The sequence below is a fragment of the Microchirus variegatus genome (genome assembly GCF_963457635.1).
Source record: "Microchirus variegatus genome assembly, chromosome: 6".
Taxonomy (NCBI): domain Eukaryota; kingdom Metazoa; phylum Chordata; class Actinopteri; order Pleuronectiformes; family Soleidae; genus Microchirus; species Microchirus variegatus.
Genome location: NC_139807.1, coordinates 31,595,856 through 31,614,467, shown reverse-complemented (window position 1 = coordinate 31,614,467; position 18,612 = coordinate 31,595,856). Strand labels below are relative to the sequence as shown.

General features: G+C 40.4%; 1 protein-coding gene across 1 annotated transcript in view; it reads right to left on the bottom strand.

The window, feature by feature from the left end:
• The window catches only part of lmo1 (LIM domain only 1), a gene marked incomplete at its 3' end in the record, with an annotated part of 20,174 nt that extends 11,110 nt beyond the window's left edge, over window positions 1-9,064 (bottom strand). The window contains exon 1 of the mRNA XM_083891541.1: window positions 8,820-9,064. Within this exon, the coding sequence (XP_083747667.1) occupies window positions 8,820-9,025 (206 nt within the window). The 5' untranslated portion in view covers window positions 9,026-9,064. The remainder of the gene's footprint in view (window positions 1-8,819) is intronic.
• Window positions 9,065-18,612: the final 9,548 nt, after the last annotated feature.

Sequence of the window (18,612 nt, the reverse complement as noted above, 5' to 3'; positions counted from 1 at the left end):
TATTATTATACAGCGACTAGACAATGCAGGAGCACATAATATGTAGAAAAAAAGTGGATTTTGGGTCATATAAACCCATAAATACTACACAGTGTCCCTTTAAGAGGTGAAATGAAAGTACGCTCAATTAGAAAAATATTGTCCGCATGTTGTGAAAAGTAAGGTTTGCAAAAAAAACATCCATGCTAACGGCCGGAAACTGAATGCACGTCTTCAGAAACACCAGGAGTTTCCAAAAATGAAGACGGATATTCTGAGCCAGAGCAGATAAAAACCTCCATGCACTGCAGAGTAAATTAACTCGGCCAATTAAACACATCCGCTCTCGTCAGAAAACTTCTTAAACCTTTTTTTTTTTTTTTTGAACATTGGGATATTATGAGACTTCAGTTTCAAATGTGGGACTAAACCAAAGTCCTGCACATCAACTCGTTTCTGTGTTAGCCCACGTATAAACCACTTTAATAAATGAATGTTAATAAACCAATCATGTCATGTTCATTATTACTTATGTTGTTGCTGTAAACTCAACCTTACAGATCACTTCATGTCTCCGTCCCTGTACTGTGATTTATTAATGCATTATTTTGTATTTATCACATTTATCCGTCTATAACTCTCTCTCTGGTGTTTCCTCATCTCTCGTCTGTTGATATAAATTAGCGTCTCCTCAGCTCCTTTGTCGTATTATATGATCGATTCTGGTCTTAATGTCTTGGTTGTATATATATTGAGATATTTGACCGTTTGCGGGTGTTGCGTTTTTTTCTCTAAAGCACTTTGCGTTGCATTGTATATGTATGAAAAGTGCTATATAAATAAAGATTGATTGATCGACGCTGTCTGTGGAGCAGTACCTTCTTGTACTCGGGCCTTAAAAGAGCTCTAATTTAGTAGCAATTTAGCTTTGTAGCTAAATTGCTTTGTGTGCTGATGTAGGTTTTTTTTGGGGGGTGGATTTGGAGCAGCAGCAACGTAAATAAGCTCAGCTCTGTCTGTTATTGAGTTATTACAAATGGGTCTTTGGAGAAAAGAGGGGCCTTCTTTTAGTTCTTGCTGCTTTGCAAACTTCAAACCCTTTAAAGCCGCATCGTCTGCCTCTCCGTCGTGTTGCTTCGCTGTGGTTCTCGGAGGTTTTCCACCTGTTCTCTGAGCTCTTTGAGACGTCCCCCGTTTGTCAGATTTCATCAAAACGGAAAAGCTGTTAATGAAAATGTCCTATTCCTGGCTTGAAGTGATAGTTCGGAATTTTGGACATAAGACCTATTTTCCAACTCAGCCAGTGTGATGGAGAGACGTCTGGAGACGTTTTCAGGAAATTTCATTCAGTTCTTCTAGTTGCTTCTTCGAGTTCGCTGGTGCTATGGCTAGCGCAATTCAATGGTACCTGCTAGCATGGCATTAGAAACACTCCTACTGACTCCACAGTGCACCCGAGGCAAATCGATTCTAACGGCAGACGATCGACGTACATATCTGTGTTGATGGAATGTTTGAAATAAAACCAACCTTGCAATTTGAAGGATTTATGTCATACTTACGACTTGCGCTAGCATGTCCAAAATTCCGAACTATCCCTTTAACCCTCAATCTCAAAAATGTGCGCTCCCTTTAGTCCAAGTGCTGTCCCGATTCTCAGAAAAATTAAGTTGAGGGCCAAGTTTAAGGGCTGTATTGCCCTCAATATCGAAATTTTCCGAGACCACCCTTGGGAGCAAGGGCTACCCAGAATGCATTGGTGTTTTGACATAAACAAAGATGGCGCCGAAACGAGTACGCTGCAAATGAAGTATTTTCTTTGTTAATAGAGATATAAAAATTATGAAAACCATTGTATTATCTTAGTTTAGGCCCATATTATGGATTACTGACGTCATTGTTGCGTAACATTTATTATTATTTTACGATCTTTTGTCAATAGTCGGCCGGTGCGGACAAGCGATGGTTTGCTATGGTTTACTTTTCAATAAGTCGTGGTGTGTGGTAACTGTCAGCTGAATATTTGTATGAGTATCATCTTATAACTAACTGACAACCTAATAACTTGACTGACAAACGGATCGTAATAAATAATCCTGACGTAAATGCGTTCTTCTTCTTCTTCTTCTTTTTTGGAGTTGACAGACTGGACGCAGCTTTTCGCGTTATTCTGCCCCCTACAGTCTGAAGACGTATCTGCATTTAAGGGGTGTCCCATTTCTAAGTGACAACAAAACCCTCAACACTTGGTTTTGAGGACCAGTTAAGATTAAGGGTTGAGCTATGAATTGGAATAGACCCTTTCATTATCTTTAAAACATTTCCCTCGTCCAGTTAATTATACCCCGTTTCTGATAAGTGGAGACGTCTCTTACGTCCTCTCTAATATACGAAACGGAAAAGATTAAATTAATTCCGATGAACGCCGCGACTCGATTGTCAACCCTCTGGTGAGGTCGTGCGATCTTGAGCCTCAGACATCAAGAAAAAAACGCCTAATTATCTATATATTATTATATTATATGTGTGAGGAAAAAGAAAAAACCCTCTTTCCTGATACAGAGACCTGAACATCAGGAAAAACCAGACACTGAACTTTTGTTGCTTCAATGCTTTGGAGGGCAGAGGAGGACACGGCTGTGTGTGTGTGTGTGTGTGTGTGTGTGTGTGTGTGCATTTTTTAGTGCTTGTGGCTGCTCGAGTGTAGGATTCAGGAAAGCGTGAGTGCATTCAATAAGTTGCTAATGCCACTGAAGGACGATCACAGATGGAGCTCCTATAATAATTAATATGACGATGGCAGGGTTCCAAACCCTGGGAAATAACCAAAGTGTGTTTGATCCGCCCCGCTTTTCTTTAATGAAGTGCACACCAGGCTGATTCAGTGCACGGAGTTAACGTCATTACTGTAGGTGAGGGTGTGTGTGTGTGTGTGGTGTGGGGGGGGGGGTGTTCTACGACACAGAAGAGAAGCAATGAAATGGAGACCAGATAAAGACTGCACTACTGTGGTCTCTCTCTCTCTCTCTCTCCTGCTGCTGCTGCTTCTCCATACAAGAGCAGAGCTTTTTAATTTGTCCCATAATAGAATTCATCTCGAGCATCTTTTGCAATTAAAGTGTTGTGCGTTTGTTGTGCAGTGAAGAGCAGATGAGAGAGGATGGAGAATTCTGACTTAAACTCACAATTCTGGAAAAACCAGACACTGAACTTGTGTTGCTACAATGCAACTGACTGAGAATTCTGACTTTATTCTTTAGACTTTATTCTCAGAATTCAGACTTTAAAACTCAGAATTCACACTTTAAACTCAGAATTCTGATTTTTATACTCAGAATTCAGACTTTATTCGCATAATTCAGACTTTATTCGCATAATTCAGACTTTTAACTCAGAATTCTGACTTTAAAACTCATAATTCTGGCTTAATTCTGAGGAATTCTGAATTTATTCTCAGAATTCTGACTTTAAACTCTTTAAACTCTGACTTTAAATTCTGACTTTAAAACTCAGAATTCTGACTTTAAAGTCAGAATTCTGATTTTTATACTCAGAAATCCGACTTTATTCGCATAATTCAGACTTTATTCGCATAATTCAGACTTTTAACTCAGAATTCTGACTTTAAACTCAGAATTCTGACTTTAAACTCTGAATTCTGACTTTAAACTCAGAATTCTGACTTTAAACTCTGAATTCTGACTTTTAACTCAGAATTCTGACTTTAAACTCTGAATTCTGACTTTTAACTCAGAATTCTGACTTTAAACTCAGAATTCTGACTTTAAACTCTGAATTCTGACTTTAAACTCAGAATTCAGACTTTATTCTCTAAATTCTGACTTTAAACTCAGAATTCAGACTTTAAACTCAGAATTCAGACTTTATTCTCTAAATTCTGACTTTAAACTCAGAATTCGGACTTTCTTCTCAGAATTCAAACTTTATTCTCAGAATTCAGACTTTAAACTCATAATTCAGACTTTCTTCTCAGAATTCAGACTTTAAACTCAGAATTCAGACTTTATTTGCAGGATTCTGACTTTATTCTCAGAATTCTGACTTTAAACTCTGAATTCTGACTTTAAACTCAGAATTCAGACTTTATTCTCTAAATTCTGACTTTAAACTCAGAATTCAGACTTTAAACTCAGAATTCAGACTTTATTCTCTAAATTCTGACTTTAAACTCAGAATTCGGACTTTCTTCTCAGAATTCAAACTTTATTCTCAGAATTCAGACTTTAAACTCATAATTCAGACTTTCTTCTCAGAATTCAGACTTTAAACTCAGAATTCAGACTTTATTTGCAGGATTCTGACTTTATTCTCAGAATTCAGACTTTAACTGCATCAAATACTGTGGTCTCTCTCTCTCTCTCTCTCTCTCCTGCTGCCTCTTCTCTATACCAGAGCTGAGCTTTTTAATTTGTCCCATAATAGAATTCATCTCGAGCATCTTTTGCCATTAAAGAGTTGTGCGTTTGTTGTGCGTTTGTTGTGCAGTGAAGAGCAGATGAGAGGGGATGGATTTCATTTTTGCAAAGAGAGCTCCTTCTCCTCCTCTTTCCTTTTTTTTTTTTATTCTTACTTTAGAATCCTTAACTCCTGACTTCTCCATCTCTTCTCTGACCTCAGCGTCTGATGATCTCATAATGTAAAAGCTTTTCCTCCTCCCTTTTGCTACACTTAGTCGTTGGGCACCTATAGCTTGGGGTTTGGGGGTCGCCGTCCTCTCAGGGAAATGTAAAAAACTCTGGGCTTCATCATTTCTACCTTCTCTTTGTCATTTGCCCGTTTATTATTACCTCATCTGGCCTTTTTTCCGAGGGCAGCGCCGGGGTCTTGGAGGACCTCGGACCTCTCAGTGCATCTTAAAAGCATTAACTGTGTGCAGGAACCTGATGAATGGTAATGGCCTCATCGCAACAGAAACACACCCCTAAGCGCCTTTTCAAGTGGTTCTGTCGGTTGTGGGCTTCTTCCAGGTCAACGGAAGAGCTGATATCAAAGGGGGAGGAGGGGTCATGGAGATCCAGGAGTGTGAGGGGTGGTGAAATATATTCCTTCTCAAACCTAAAGCAGTAAGATGGAGGTATCTGTGAGTAGATGGGAGGGGAATGAAGAACGGGAGGGGGGGGGGGGTGTTCAGGACAGGGAGGGGCGGAGGGCACCGGCATCTCTAAGTTGGCCCCAAGGGGATTCTCTCTTCCCCCCCCCCCCCTCCTCAGATAAATGGTAAGACCTCAATGGGAATGTGACTTAATGCCCAGGAAATGGTCATGTTTAATTTAACAAGCAGATGGCAGGGGCATCTGACAGTGAGGAGGTGAGGGGGGTGAGGTGGGGGGGGGGGTTTAACAGAGCCAAAGACACTGGTGAAGCAACAACCCTCGCTCTGCCTGAGGCTTTCTCACAGAACAACTGAGAACGTCACATCGTCGTCATGTAAACACAGATAAAAAGGATGGAGACGCACACGCAAAAAAACCCCCCAAAAGTTGTCAAACAAAACTTATTAAATATAATTATCATACATCTGCTCTGTATAAATAAATATGAATCAAGAACAGAATGAAAACATCTAACGGTAGAAAAACATGGTTTGTTATGGTAACGCTTTATTCGCCATTAACTCGGTGCTTACCAACATATACAAGTCGCATACTAGCCCTTTATTAGTAATCATTAAGCAACACCTTATTCAACATAACCTTATTCTTAAAATTACGATTTTTTCCTGCGCAAGTTGTTAATACGTGCTTAATATTTACTAATAAAGGGCTAGTATGCGACTTGTATATATCTTATTAATAGTGCTAGGCGCATTAACGGCGGTTAGCGGCGTCGACGTTAGCGCATGGCGCGTTTCCACGACGACTGACCGGAAAAAGACGCATGTGACGTGATGTTTGACCTGACTCCTGATTGGTTAAAATGAGTCTCTACAAAAAGACTCATGCACGTGATGAATTTTATTATATTTAGTGTTTTTAATGAAAACGACAGTCGTCATTATTCTTTATTTGAAAAAAACCAAAAACTAGTGCTAGGCACGCTAACGGCGTCAACGTTAACACATGGCGTGTTTCCATGAAAAAGACGCGCGCGACGTCATGTTTACGTGACTCCCGATTGTTAAAATGAGTCTCCAAAGTAACGCTAAACTTTAAAAACAGAGGCACACATACGCAGTTACACAGGTACGCCGGTTATTTGTTAGCGTGTTGTAACTGTAGGCTAACGCTAATGGTGGCTAAACGAGCTAATGCTGCCAACGGAGCTAACTGGGAAGCGGTGCCTGGACTCCGGTGTCGCGGCACGTAAACATGACGTCACGCGCGTCTTTTTTTCCGGTCAGTCGTCATGGAAACTAGTCATGAGCTAACGTTGACGCCGTTGACGCGCTAACATAACCCAGCACTAGTTAATTTTAAAGTGCCTATTTAACCTCTGCATATTTTTGGGTAAGTCTCTACAGTAACGCTAAACTTTAAAAAGTTCCACTGTAGGCTAACGCTAATGGTGCTAAACGAGCTGATGCAGCTAACGGAGCTAAGTGGACTAACTAGCACTAGTTATTAAGCATCTAGTTAATGGTGAATATGTGTTTGTGTAACTTTAATTTAAAAAAGTACTATCTTGTCTAATTGCGACATGTAAAACTATTATTTTAAGATGAATTATACCCTAATTTAATATATGTGCTATAAGATGTGATCTCCAGATGTGCTGACACGTCCTTTTTTTTTTTTTTTTCAATCTACCGTGTGTAAAATGCTTGTGTTCAAGCAGCCCCGAAAATTTATGTTTTTCTATACGCACGCTATAAAAAATACGCATGCCATAAAAGTATACGACCACGCTACATATTGGGTTTTTAAACTGACAGCATTGTGGATTCTTTGCATAATTTTTTTAAAAAATGATTAAGATTTATGACTTCAGGGAGCGACTGGAAACACACGAGAGGGAACGTAGGGGAGCGAGCGGCGAGGATTTGATTATGAAATGATTACCAGGTTTTTTTCTTTGAAAACTTTGTGTTTTTAATGATAAATAATCAGGAATATTTATACTTGCATCATCGTTGGTTATTAGGAATGGAAGAATACCGAAACAAATCTGGGAAAGAAACAACAAAAGCTGTGTTTGTTTGCAGCTGTGTTCGTCCAGTGGGTTCAGCCATGTGTGCAGAGAAACAGTGAGGAAAACTAGATTATTGGCTGAGTTTGACAAAGAATCATTCATTTATTTTGTCCAATTATGGATTTTTCTGAATTTATACATACGTGTTCAAGAGAGAAGTGAGATTCATGTAATAATCTATTAAAAATGTAATAATCCCCAGTTAAAAAAGTCTGTTTTATGATGGATTAGCATGTTCGATTAGGGTTCAATCCTGAGTCAAATGACTCAGCTCTGATTAGCGTTTGTGGGAAAGCAAAACTCTGGTGAAAGAGTTCATTTCTTCTTTGTTTGTTCATTTTTAGCAGTGAAGCAAATTCTGGCATAATTTCTTTAATACTTAAATTAATCTTCCAGACATTAGCATAGCTGTTTGCTGTGAATTTTTACTTTTTACAACTTGGGACTTCACTCAGTATTTGTTTTCCACCTCAATTAGTTTTATTAGCATATTTAAACACTGTCGCTGAGAACCACTGATGTTTTCCTTCAAATCATTTTGTTTGCGGTGATTTTGTAACATTTTGCACATTGATGAAAAAAAACAGACTGACAAACCAAAGAAAACGTACGGAAGAGGATTAGGGCCACACAGAAACTCAGAATTTTGACTTTATTTTCAGAATTCCGACTTTAAACTCATAATTCTGAGTATTCTCAGAATTCTGAAAATAAAGTCAGACTTTGAAACTCATAATTCTGACTGAGAATTAAGTCAGAATTCTGAGAATAAAGTCAGACTTTAAAACTCACAATTCTGACTTTAAACTCAGAATTCTCAGAATAAAGTCAGACTTTAAACTTACAATTCTGACTGAGAACAAACTCAGAATTCTGAGAATAAAGTCAGACTTTAAAACTCACAATTCTGACTTTAAACTCAGAATTCGGACTATTCTCAGAATTCTGAAGATTTTCAAATTCATAATTCTGACTTTAAATTCCGAATTCTGAGAATAAAGTCAAACTTTAAAACTCAGAATTCTGACTTTAAACTCAGAATTCTCAGAATAAAGTCAGACTTTAAACTCACAGTTCTGACTGAGAACAAACTCAGAATTCTCAGAATAAAGTCAGACTTTAAAACTCACAATTCTGACTTTAAACTCAGAATTCGGACTATTCTCAGAATTCTGAAGATTTTCAAATTCATAATTCTCTAAACTCATAACTCTAAACTCAGAATTCTGAATGAGAATAAAGTCATAATTCTGAGTTTTAAAGTCAGAATTCTGAGTTTAAAGTCTGACTTTATTCTCAGAATTCTGAGTTTGTTCTCAGTCATAATTCTGACTCTAAACTCAGAATTCTGAATGAGAATAAAGTCATAATTCTGAGAATAAAGTCAGACTTTATAACTCAGAATTCGGACTTTAAACTCAGAATTCGGACTGAGAACAAACTCAGAATTCTGAGAATAAAGTCAGACTTTAAACTCAGAATTGTGACTTTAAACTCAGAATTCTGACTTTATTCTCAGAACTCAAATATTTCTTTCCTGTGCGGCTCTAATCCTCTCCCGTAAAAACGTAAGATGATTTAAACAAACAAAAACAAAACCCATTGCAGTTGTAGGTCATAGCTGCTGTGATGTCATGTGCTGGTGTGTTTTGCTGTGAGTGTGGTGAAAGGTGCTCGTGTGTCTCTCTTGCCTCAGGTAGTCCCTGCGACAGAGGATGAGGTTGGCTTTGGTGTAGAGGGTGGAGCCCACCTCCCCCAGGCGGCAGTCACAGCAGGCACATTTCAGACAGTCCTCGTGCCAGTATTTGTCCAGGGCCTTGAGCAGGTAGCGGTCTTTAATCTTGCGATTGCAGCCAGCGCAGCCCTTCTGTTTCCCTTTGGGCTGGACGGAGAGCATCGGCACACCTGTCGTGATAAGGAGACAAACAGCCGTGCGTGATTTACGGCACACCGGGGGAAACACGAGTGTTCTCTTTTCATGTTGTCTTTTTTTTTTTTTTGATAACCCCGCGGGCCGTTTGCTTCTCGAGGCGTCTCGGCGGCCTGGCCGCGGCGCGCTGCGTTTACCTGCTTCATATGCATTAAAAAAAACACTCTTCCATGTAGATAGGCCGCACGGGTCACATCGGTCTACGAAGCTTTCCTCGCTTACTCGTTCCGCCGTAGAACACGATCGCTTACCGCAAGGGCCGCGGTAGCCAGACGCTTATTTTTTTGCGGTGTGTTTACAAGCGCGTTAGTTACCTACGCGACCATTTCATCAAAGCCCCATTTCACTCGTCCGTCCGCAGCTGTAAAAAGCTCCTCATGGGGCTTTGTTTGGTATAGATTAACATTAACCTTTTAAAAAAAAAAAAAAAAAAAAAGCCTCTGACCACAGAAACGCTGCTACCAGACCCCAGTGAGATATGTTATGGCCTAAGTGCCTTTTAGCATACACTCACTCACTCACTGTGTTTTCATACACGCGCACAAATCAAAAACACACACACACACACACGCGCGCACGCAGCATTACAGCCTTTCCTGCTTTTACACTCATCTGTGCTCATGCGTCTGCGACGAGCGAGGCCTAAGTTACCAAACTCGCAAATTGCCCTGCTGTCACGCAGGTCCCCTTTAAGTGCGCCTTTTAGCCTCCTAAAGGACAAATAAAGTCCATTTAATAACTGCACTAAACACTAATAGTCTATGTGCGGTTGACATTTGTGTTTGGACTAAAAGCCCCCCTCAGGCCACTGCTGGTACAATGGCAGGGGTGCGCAGCTCCCCTCTGCAGCACTAACAGGTCTGCCACAGCTGAAAGCACAAGACAACAGCTCTTAAGACACTCTCTCACACACTGAGCTATTGATCCGTCTAAAAGAACACACAGTGGACGCCACTTGCCACTCTACTTTCAAAACACATTTCGCTCTCTCCCCTCTTTTAAAAAAAAAAAAAAAAAGGGACTGGACACTGCGCGGCAGGGGGGTGAGGCCGGCGTTCTGTGTCTCTATAAAAGCCCTGTTTTTTTAAAACGCGTGTTACACCGAGATATGTATGAAATGTCACAGTCGTACTGTCGGGGTACACGTTGTTCCCGAGTAAAGTCTTTTTTTTTGTTTCGTTTCTTTAACGCATTTGTTCTCAAAGTGCGGCCCGGGGGCCCAGTGGTGGCCCGCGGGAAACATTTCTGGCGGCCCCGCAATGAATTACAGTTGATAGTTTTAATCCAGGAGCTACTAAAGCTTGTTAAATGTTTATTGGACATTACTGGATACAGACCAATAAGTGTAAACCAGGGGTTCTCAAAGTTTTGATACCTGAGGGCCAATTTAGGAACCCAACATTGGACTGAGGGCCGCCAAAGGAAAAAAAAAAGGGGAAAAAGACAGAAAGTAATCCCATTTGTAATCATTTTAATGACCAGATTGCAGTTCTACAGTTTAGCGTTACATTTAAAGTTATTTAAGCGTTAATATAACGCTTTATAATTTACTGGGTAATTTCCCAGTATTTTGGCCATTGTTCTTACCTTCTAATTACAGGTTAATACCAAGTAACACATTTCTGTTACCATATATTTACTGGGTAAATAGCTAGTAATTGGGGGCTGTAGCTACCTGCTTATTACCAGCTTATAACACAATAATACACTAAAATTCACCATATAGAAACCAGGTAAATACCCAGTATTTTTGTTTACACTTATTGGTCTGTATCCAGTAATGTCCAATAAACATTTAATAAGCTTTAGTAGCTCCTGGATTAAAACTATCAACTGTAATTCATTGCGGGCCGCCAGAAATGTTTCTGCGGGCCGCCATTGGGCCCCCGGGGCGCACTTTGAGAACCAATAAGTGTTAACAAAAATACTGGGTATTTACCTGGTTTCTATATGGTGAATTTTAGTGTATTATTGGGTTATAAGCTGGTAATAAGCAGGTAGCTACAGCCCCCAATTACTAGCTATTTACCCAGTAAATATACGGTAACAGAAATGTGTTACTTGGTATTAACATGTAATTAGAAGGTAAGAACAATGGCCAAAATACTGGGTAATTACCCAGTAAATTATAAAGCATTATTATATTAACGCTAAACTGTAGAACTGCAATCTGGTCATTACAATTATTACAAATGGGATTTCTTTCTGTTTTTTTTCCCCATTTTATTTCCTTTGGTGGCCCTCAGTCCAACGTTGGATTCCTAAATTGGCCCTCAGGTATCAAAACTGCTTTAAGCCACAGCCGTGACGATAAGTGTGAACATAAGAGTCGTTGTGTTTAGTTTAGACTCTGTTGTTTGAGCGTAACTTCTGTGATAAAAACACAACCTCGGCTGATAACAAGGGACCAGCTTCACTCGCTGCGCTCCTTCCTCTCGGCTCAGCCTGTCAAGTTTGGTCTCTTTCACAAAAAAAAAAAAAACCTTTACACCACGTTTCAAAGCGACTGCTGTGGAATGGAGAAAAAAAAAAAAAAATCACATTTTCCTCTGTCTCACACACGAAAAACACACACTTAAACCGACTTACAAAGTACGTTATTGGTTCTGGCAACATCCGCACGTCACATCAACGATGCTACGAATGTAACACAATTAGCTTTTCACCTTTTTAAAAGTAGGTGAGAGAAACCGGAGCGCTTGTTAGTCAAATTTACGACTTTGGGTTTATATGTCAGGGTGTAGGTGCCGCGGTGTTGTCGAGCCGTCTTTATTTCTTTATCAGAAGTGGAAAGCGGAGGCTAATTGGTCCGGCGCTGGCGATCGGAGCCATCAATTAGTTTTTTTTCTGGCTGCCCTGAATGCAGCTCCCTCACCTCGCTCCCCCCCCCTCAAAACAGACCCTTTAAAGCTGGCACATTAGGATCACAAAACCCCGCTATAAATACCAATGTTCAGTGTAAATGAAGCTAAAAAGCTTCAAATTCAAGCCACGCTGGATAAGGGTTGGACTCCTCTACCTGCATTTCACGGCTTGTTAGGGGAGCTCACTGCAGGTATGGCAGCAGTGCTCGCCTGACAGCGTTCTACAGAACTAAAAACAGTCTTAATGAGGAGAGAGAAAATGCCTGTGTGTGTGTGTGTGTGTGTCAGTAACCCGTGCAAAGAAGAAGAAGAAGAAGAAGAAGAAAAAAAGGGAATTGCTGCCGTTTCCCTTGGGGATCACAAAAATCTTTAATTTGCCTTTTTATGACACCTAATTAGTTATTCCACTCAAAATCTTTGCTTTAAATAAGAGAACTAATTATACAGAGTAAAAAAAAAAAAAAAAAAGGTTGTTCCTTCACCTCCCGGAGAACTCCTCCTAATTGGTCGAGACCACCACCCTGCCACACACACTCCTTAAACATATCACACGTGTGTGTTTTACACCGCGTTTGAGAAAAGACCAAAGCCTGACCTTATCCTGGAGTCACACTGTAACGCTGCTCACGCCGTCTATTAGACGCACAATTAACGCCAGAAAGAAAAACCCTCGGCATCGTTAAAGTGACGACGCTTAGTACGACTTCCGATTCCTATCTTAACCCTCAAGCTCAACCCTTAATCTTAACTGGCCCTCAAAAACCAAGTGTCGAGGGTTATTTTTGTCACTTAGAAAATGGGACACCCCTTAAATGCAGATACGTCTTCAGACTGTAGGGGGCAGAATAACGCGAAAAGCTGCGTCCAGTCTGTCAACTCCAAAAAATACCACAACCACGGACATATTAGGCTGACAGTTACCACACACCACGGCTTATTGAAAAGTAAACCATAGCGAACCATCGCTTGTCCACACCGGCCGACTACTGACAAAAGATCGTTAAATAAAAAAAAAATGTTACGCAACAATGACGTCGGTAATCCATAATATGGGCCTAAACTAAGATAATACAATGGTTTTCATCATTTTTATATCTCTATTAACAAAGAAAACACTCCATTTGCAGCGTACTCGTTTCGCCCCGCTTTCTACGCCATCTTTGTTCTGTCAAAACACGCAAAGCATTCTGGGTAGTCTCGGAAAATCTCAATATTGAGGGCGATACGGCCCTTAAACTTGGCCTCAATTTAATTTTCGGGACAGCACTTGCACTAGAGCACGCGTGTCAAACTCGAGGCCCGGGGGCCCAGATGTGGCCCGCCACGTCATTTTCTGTGGCCCCTGAGTGATTGGAAAATCTGTGTTTACAATAGGTCTGTGCTGCTTTAAGGCGCGCGTTGACCGTAAACTACATTTCCCACAATGCACGGCGATTGCGTTACGCGCAAAGGGACGGCATCCCGCCACTAGATCGCAGTGTGTCATGGTATACGCATCATGCGACGAGTGAAAGTGAATAAGTTATAAATACAGAAAGTTATGTTACGGAGCAGTTAGCTTCATTTTACGTTATATTTGGTTACATTTCGTTACATTTATTCTCTATGACGGTTACATCTGGCCCTTTGAGGGGTCACCATTATGCTGATGTGGCCGTCAGAGAAAATGAGTTTGACACCCCTGCACTAGAGGGAGCGCGCATTTTTGAGATTGAGGGTTAAGATTGAGGGTTAAGAAAAAAATCTTAAATAATAAAAAATATTTTTTTTTCAGTTTTTTTCAAAATAGTTCTCTTTTTCAGTTTTTTTCCCCAAAACATTAAAAAAAAAAAAAAAAAGTATTTTTTTCAAAAATAGTTGTTTTTCTCAAAAATAGGATTAAGCAAGGAATTGGAATTCACCCTTTATTCGCTGTGGAACGGATGTCTTCGTGAAGGATTTGCTGTTGAGTTTGGCAGCGTACACGTCTGTAACCGACGCCTCTTTTTTGAAGCCATCGCGACGAACAAAACCTGAGTTTGATGTCGTTTCCCCCCAAAAAACCAGCCTCTAGAAAGCAGCTTTAATAACAGTTGCAGCAGCGAACGCCGGCTCAAACCCCACTAAACAAAGAGCAGTGACAGACAAAAAAAAAAAAAAAAATGAGTGTGTAAACTAAAATGTCTTTTCAATTCCCTTAATGCCACCAGACATTTCCTTGCACCTGTCACCACTCTTTGGCGCCCGGGGGGGGGGGGGGGGGGAAACAACGGCGGTTGTAGAACAGAACCTCCCGTGCTTTACCACCTCCCCCGAAAAAAAAAAAAAAAAAAAAAAAGCGACATTATGAAAGGAAGCAGCAGAATGAGGGAAGGCAGCTTCCACTTAATCCAATCCATTTAACAGATACAAGTGCCCCTGACCTTCCAGTGTCATTTGATGTCATCAAAAAAGCCTTTGCCTCTCCACGTCGTGATTCATCCTCCAACAAGGGATGATTTTTACCCCCTCAAAGTGGAGAGGCAGCACTTGCCAAAATATCCTTCCTGAGAAGGAATTTAATTTGCCATTAGCAAGTGTGTGGGTAAAGGCCTGTCATCTCTCGCGTCTTCCATCCATCCACTTCCTTTAAGATTGCATCTTTCAAGAATATGTACAGTTTCCTCAGCAGTCTGTCAGAGCATGTATTTTCCATTATAGAGATAGCAATCCGATTTCCATGTAACCCCATTTAGACTTCCGTTTTAGAGGTATCGAGAGGATCGCATCAGCCCGCTCACCCTTTTTTAAGGTGATAAATTTAAGGTTTTTGTTGTGGCACTCAAGGAAACGTTTGAAAGTAAGAAAAATGCAATTATTGCACGGAACCCACGTTTCCTCACGCCTCAGATCTGCACCAAATATAAACGATTATCACTTTTATACGGTTAAAAACAAAAATGTACGTGTACACTAGCGTTCAAAAGTTTGGGTTCACTTAGGAACGTCCTTATTTTTGAAGGAAAAGCACTTTTTTCTCAATAAAACTAACATTAAATGAATTATAAATACACTCTATACATTGTTAATGTGGTAAACGACTGTTCTAGCTGCAAACGGCTGGTTTTTAATGGAATATGTACATAGGTGTGTTCATTTTGCAACTCTTTTGATGAATAAAAGTGACTTTTAACGGAAAACAAACAAATTGTATAGGTGAGCCCACATTTTTAAAATGGTAGAGTAATTCCAAAGCCACCATTTTTTTTTAAAAAAAAGGTATTTTTCATAAAGTTTCCTGACTTTTTTTTCAGAAAATGTTTGCAGAAATTTTGAAAAACTTTTTTTTCAAAATACAATTTTTTTTTCAAACATTTTTTTTTTCAGTTTTTTTCAAAATAGTTCTCTTTTTTTCAGTTTTTTCCCCAAAATTAGTTTTTTTTAATGTTGAATATAACATTAAATGAATCATAAATACACTCTATACATTGTTAATGTGGTAAAAACGTCTGGTTTTTAATGGAATATGTACATAGGTGTATAGAGGCCCATTTCCAGGGTTCTAATGGTACATTGTGTTTGCTAATGGTGTTAGAAGACTATTGGATGATTAGAAAACCCTTGAAAACCATTTTATTTGGAATAAAAATCATTATTTCTAATCCTGTCAATGTCTTGACTATATTTTCTATTCATATTGCAACTCTTTTGATGAATAAAAGTCTGACTTTTAATGGAAAACACAAAGAAATTGTATAGGTGAGCCCAAACTTATGAACGGTAGCGTATATAAATGAGTTTAGGTGCGGTTACATCCTTACTGTTTCCATATTAACACACCTAAAGACACATCACATTCACACTGCGTACACTGGGTGTAAACAGGAAGCGCGTTCATCTCGGCTGTTTTATTGATTTGTTTCACAAAGAAAGTCCTGCTCGTGACAAACAAAACCGGTCAGGAATGAGGACAAGGACTTCTTTTACGAACAACAAGGTGAACGTGAGCGTCAGGGTCAGTGGAACAGTTCAGTTCACAGCTGATGGTCGAGTTGTGGCTGCTGTGAATGCGCGGTAACTGCGTCTACGTCTTTATTTCTATCCGCCCTGGAGTTTTCAAACTAAAACAGAGCAAGCCGCGGTTTATGTTTTCACCAGAACTGTGTTGAATGACGATCGGGAACAGAATTGTAGCTCCGTGAAAACAGCTGCTCTCAGAAGTGACGGCTACATCTGGCTCTGGGTTTTTGTTAAATGTCTCTTGATCAATTAAAAGCCCTGGTGTCGTGCCGCGCTTCGCAGACTTTGCCGGTTCACGGGGAGGTAAAAGGGTCTCGATGAGACGCGGGGAGGGGAGTTGGGCTCCTTAGGAGGTGGAAGCTGGCCCTGGGTGGGCGTCCTCTCTCAGGGGCCCTCGATAATTCCAGCTCCCAGCTGATAATAAATAACACGACTAGTACTATAGAAATGACTGCGTTACACTGGGACAACTTCATCCATCCAATTCAAATACTCCTCAATAGAGCTGAAATCGGTTTGAAGCTTTTTTCATGATTAAAACAAGATTTCTGATTGTTTTAGCTTCTTCTTTGCTCCATAAAACAAAGAAATCATTAAAACTGAACTCAACAACAACAACAACAACAACAGTCCAGCCAAAATATTCACACTAAAAACATAATTTGCAGACTGCAAATCATGTTTATGTTTTGAAATCATGTATTGGCATCATGTGGCGCCACCTACTGCCGTCTACAAATCTTTGCATGATTTGCATCAGTAGAGTCTCAGCTGCCGAGCAAATCACGGGTTGCCAGTTACGTCTGAGCTACAACAGCGGAGAAAACCAAACCTCGGTATTTTGAATTTAAGTGTAGTTACCGTTTTTGGCCACATTCTTACATATAGCGACTTTAAAACAAGAATTCTGATAGTTTTAGCTTCTCAAATGTGAATAGTTTCATCGTTTCTTTGCTACACGTAACGAAGAAATCATTAAAACTGAATCATTTTGGTTTGTGGGCCAAACAAAGACATTGGAGAACATTGTCATTTCACAGCTTTGACAAACACTGATCAAGGTTTTTTAACATTTGGGACGATTAAAGGCGCCGTATGTAAGAATGTGGCCAAAAACGGTTACTACGTTCAAATTCAAAATACCGAGGTCTTTTAGGTTTCGTTTTCTGACATAACTGGCAACCCGTGGTTGTTCGGCAGCTGAGACTCTACTGACTGCAATGATTGGTAGACGGCAGTAGGTGGCGCCACATGACGCCAAAACATGATTTCAAAACATAAACATGATTTGCAGTCTGCAAAATGTCTTTTTTTAATGCAAATATTTTGTCTGTACTGTTGTTGTTGGTGAGTTCAGTTTGTTATATGAACATTATTCCTGAGTCTCTGTGACATATTAGGAGGATTTATTTACAGAATTTGACCCCGGTCCAAGGCGTCTGGTGCCACCGGCGGTTCTCGCGGAGATCTCACGCAGATGTCTCGCCATTGTTGCCGACGAATCAGCCTCCTTTCACTCGGCTTCCGTCATTGCCCGTAATTGAGCCCAATCGACGCGTTGTTCGATTGCCAAGACGAAAACACAAGACATCTGGTAATAATATCAGCTGGAATACACACACACACACACACACACACATACACACGCATGCATGGGGGATAATAGCCGATTGATGAGCGTCGTTCTGAACGATAAGCGAAATAAAGCCCGTTGTCTCCGTCATGTTCCCGTCCACAGTTGGAGTCTCAACACTATATGCGGACTATGCAGCTGCACAGGGCCCCACAGCCACCAGGGGGCCCCCACACTGCAAGTTCAGACTCATATTTTATTATTTATCACAGCTAAAAGTACCTGTCTTTATTTGCATATATTTGCAAAGCATGTAAGTTAGAGCTGAAACGATTAATCGATGAATCGATTATTAATCCATTACTAAATTAATCGCCGACTATTTTGATAATCGATTAATCGGTTTGAAGCTTTTTTTCCGTGATTAAAACACAATTTCTGATTGTTTTAGCTTCTTAAATGTGAATATTTTCTTGGTTTCTTTGCACTTTGGTTTGTGGACAAAACAAAGACATCCGAGAACATCATCATTTCCAGGTTTGACAAACACCGATCAATGTTTTTTTTAAACATCTTCTGACATTTTATGGACCAACGGATTCATCAATTGATCGATTACGAAAATAACCGTTAGTTGCAGCTCTAATGTAAGTGTTTGTGGGGTAATCGGAAAAAGTTAGGAATCTCTACCTCCCCCCAAACCGCCCCAAATAGTATCTGGCAAAGGGCCCCCAAACAGCTAGAAACGGCCCTGTCGTCGCGCCCGTGTTTCTTCTTCTTATACTTTGCCGTTAGACTCGTTACTGTACGGCGCACGCTCCGTTTCCAGATGGTTGTGTATGAATGCTGCAGTCTGTGTGAGCTGGTTTCTGCGTCTTATTATGACATAATTAACACCCACACAGTATTTGGGCGAGAGCGAGAGCAGACGGGGGGCTGGTGTGAACGAAGAGGGGGGAACCGTTCATTAACAAGATGCACTCTCTCTCTCTCTCAAAGTTTTGCAGCTCGCCGCGGCTAATAAGCCCCGCTGAAACGCAGCTCAGCCGTCCCTTCGCATTGACCCTGGCGCTGCCCGGGATAAGGGAGGGTTTTGTCTCCCGGAATAATTGCTCTTTTCACAATGTTACAAGTGTCCT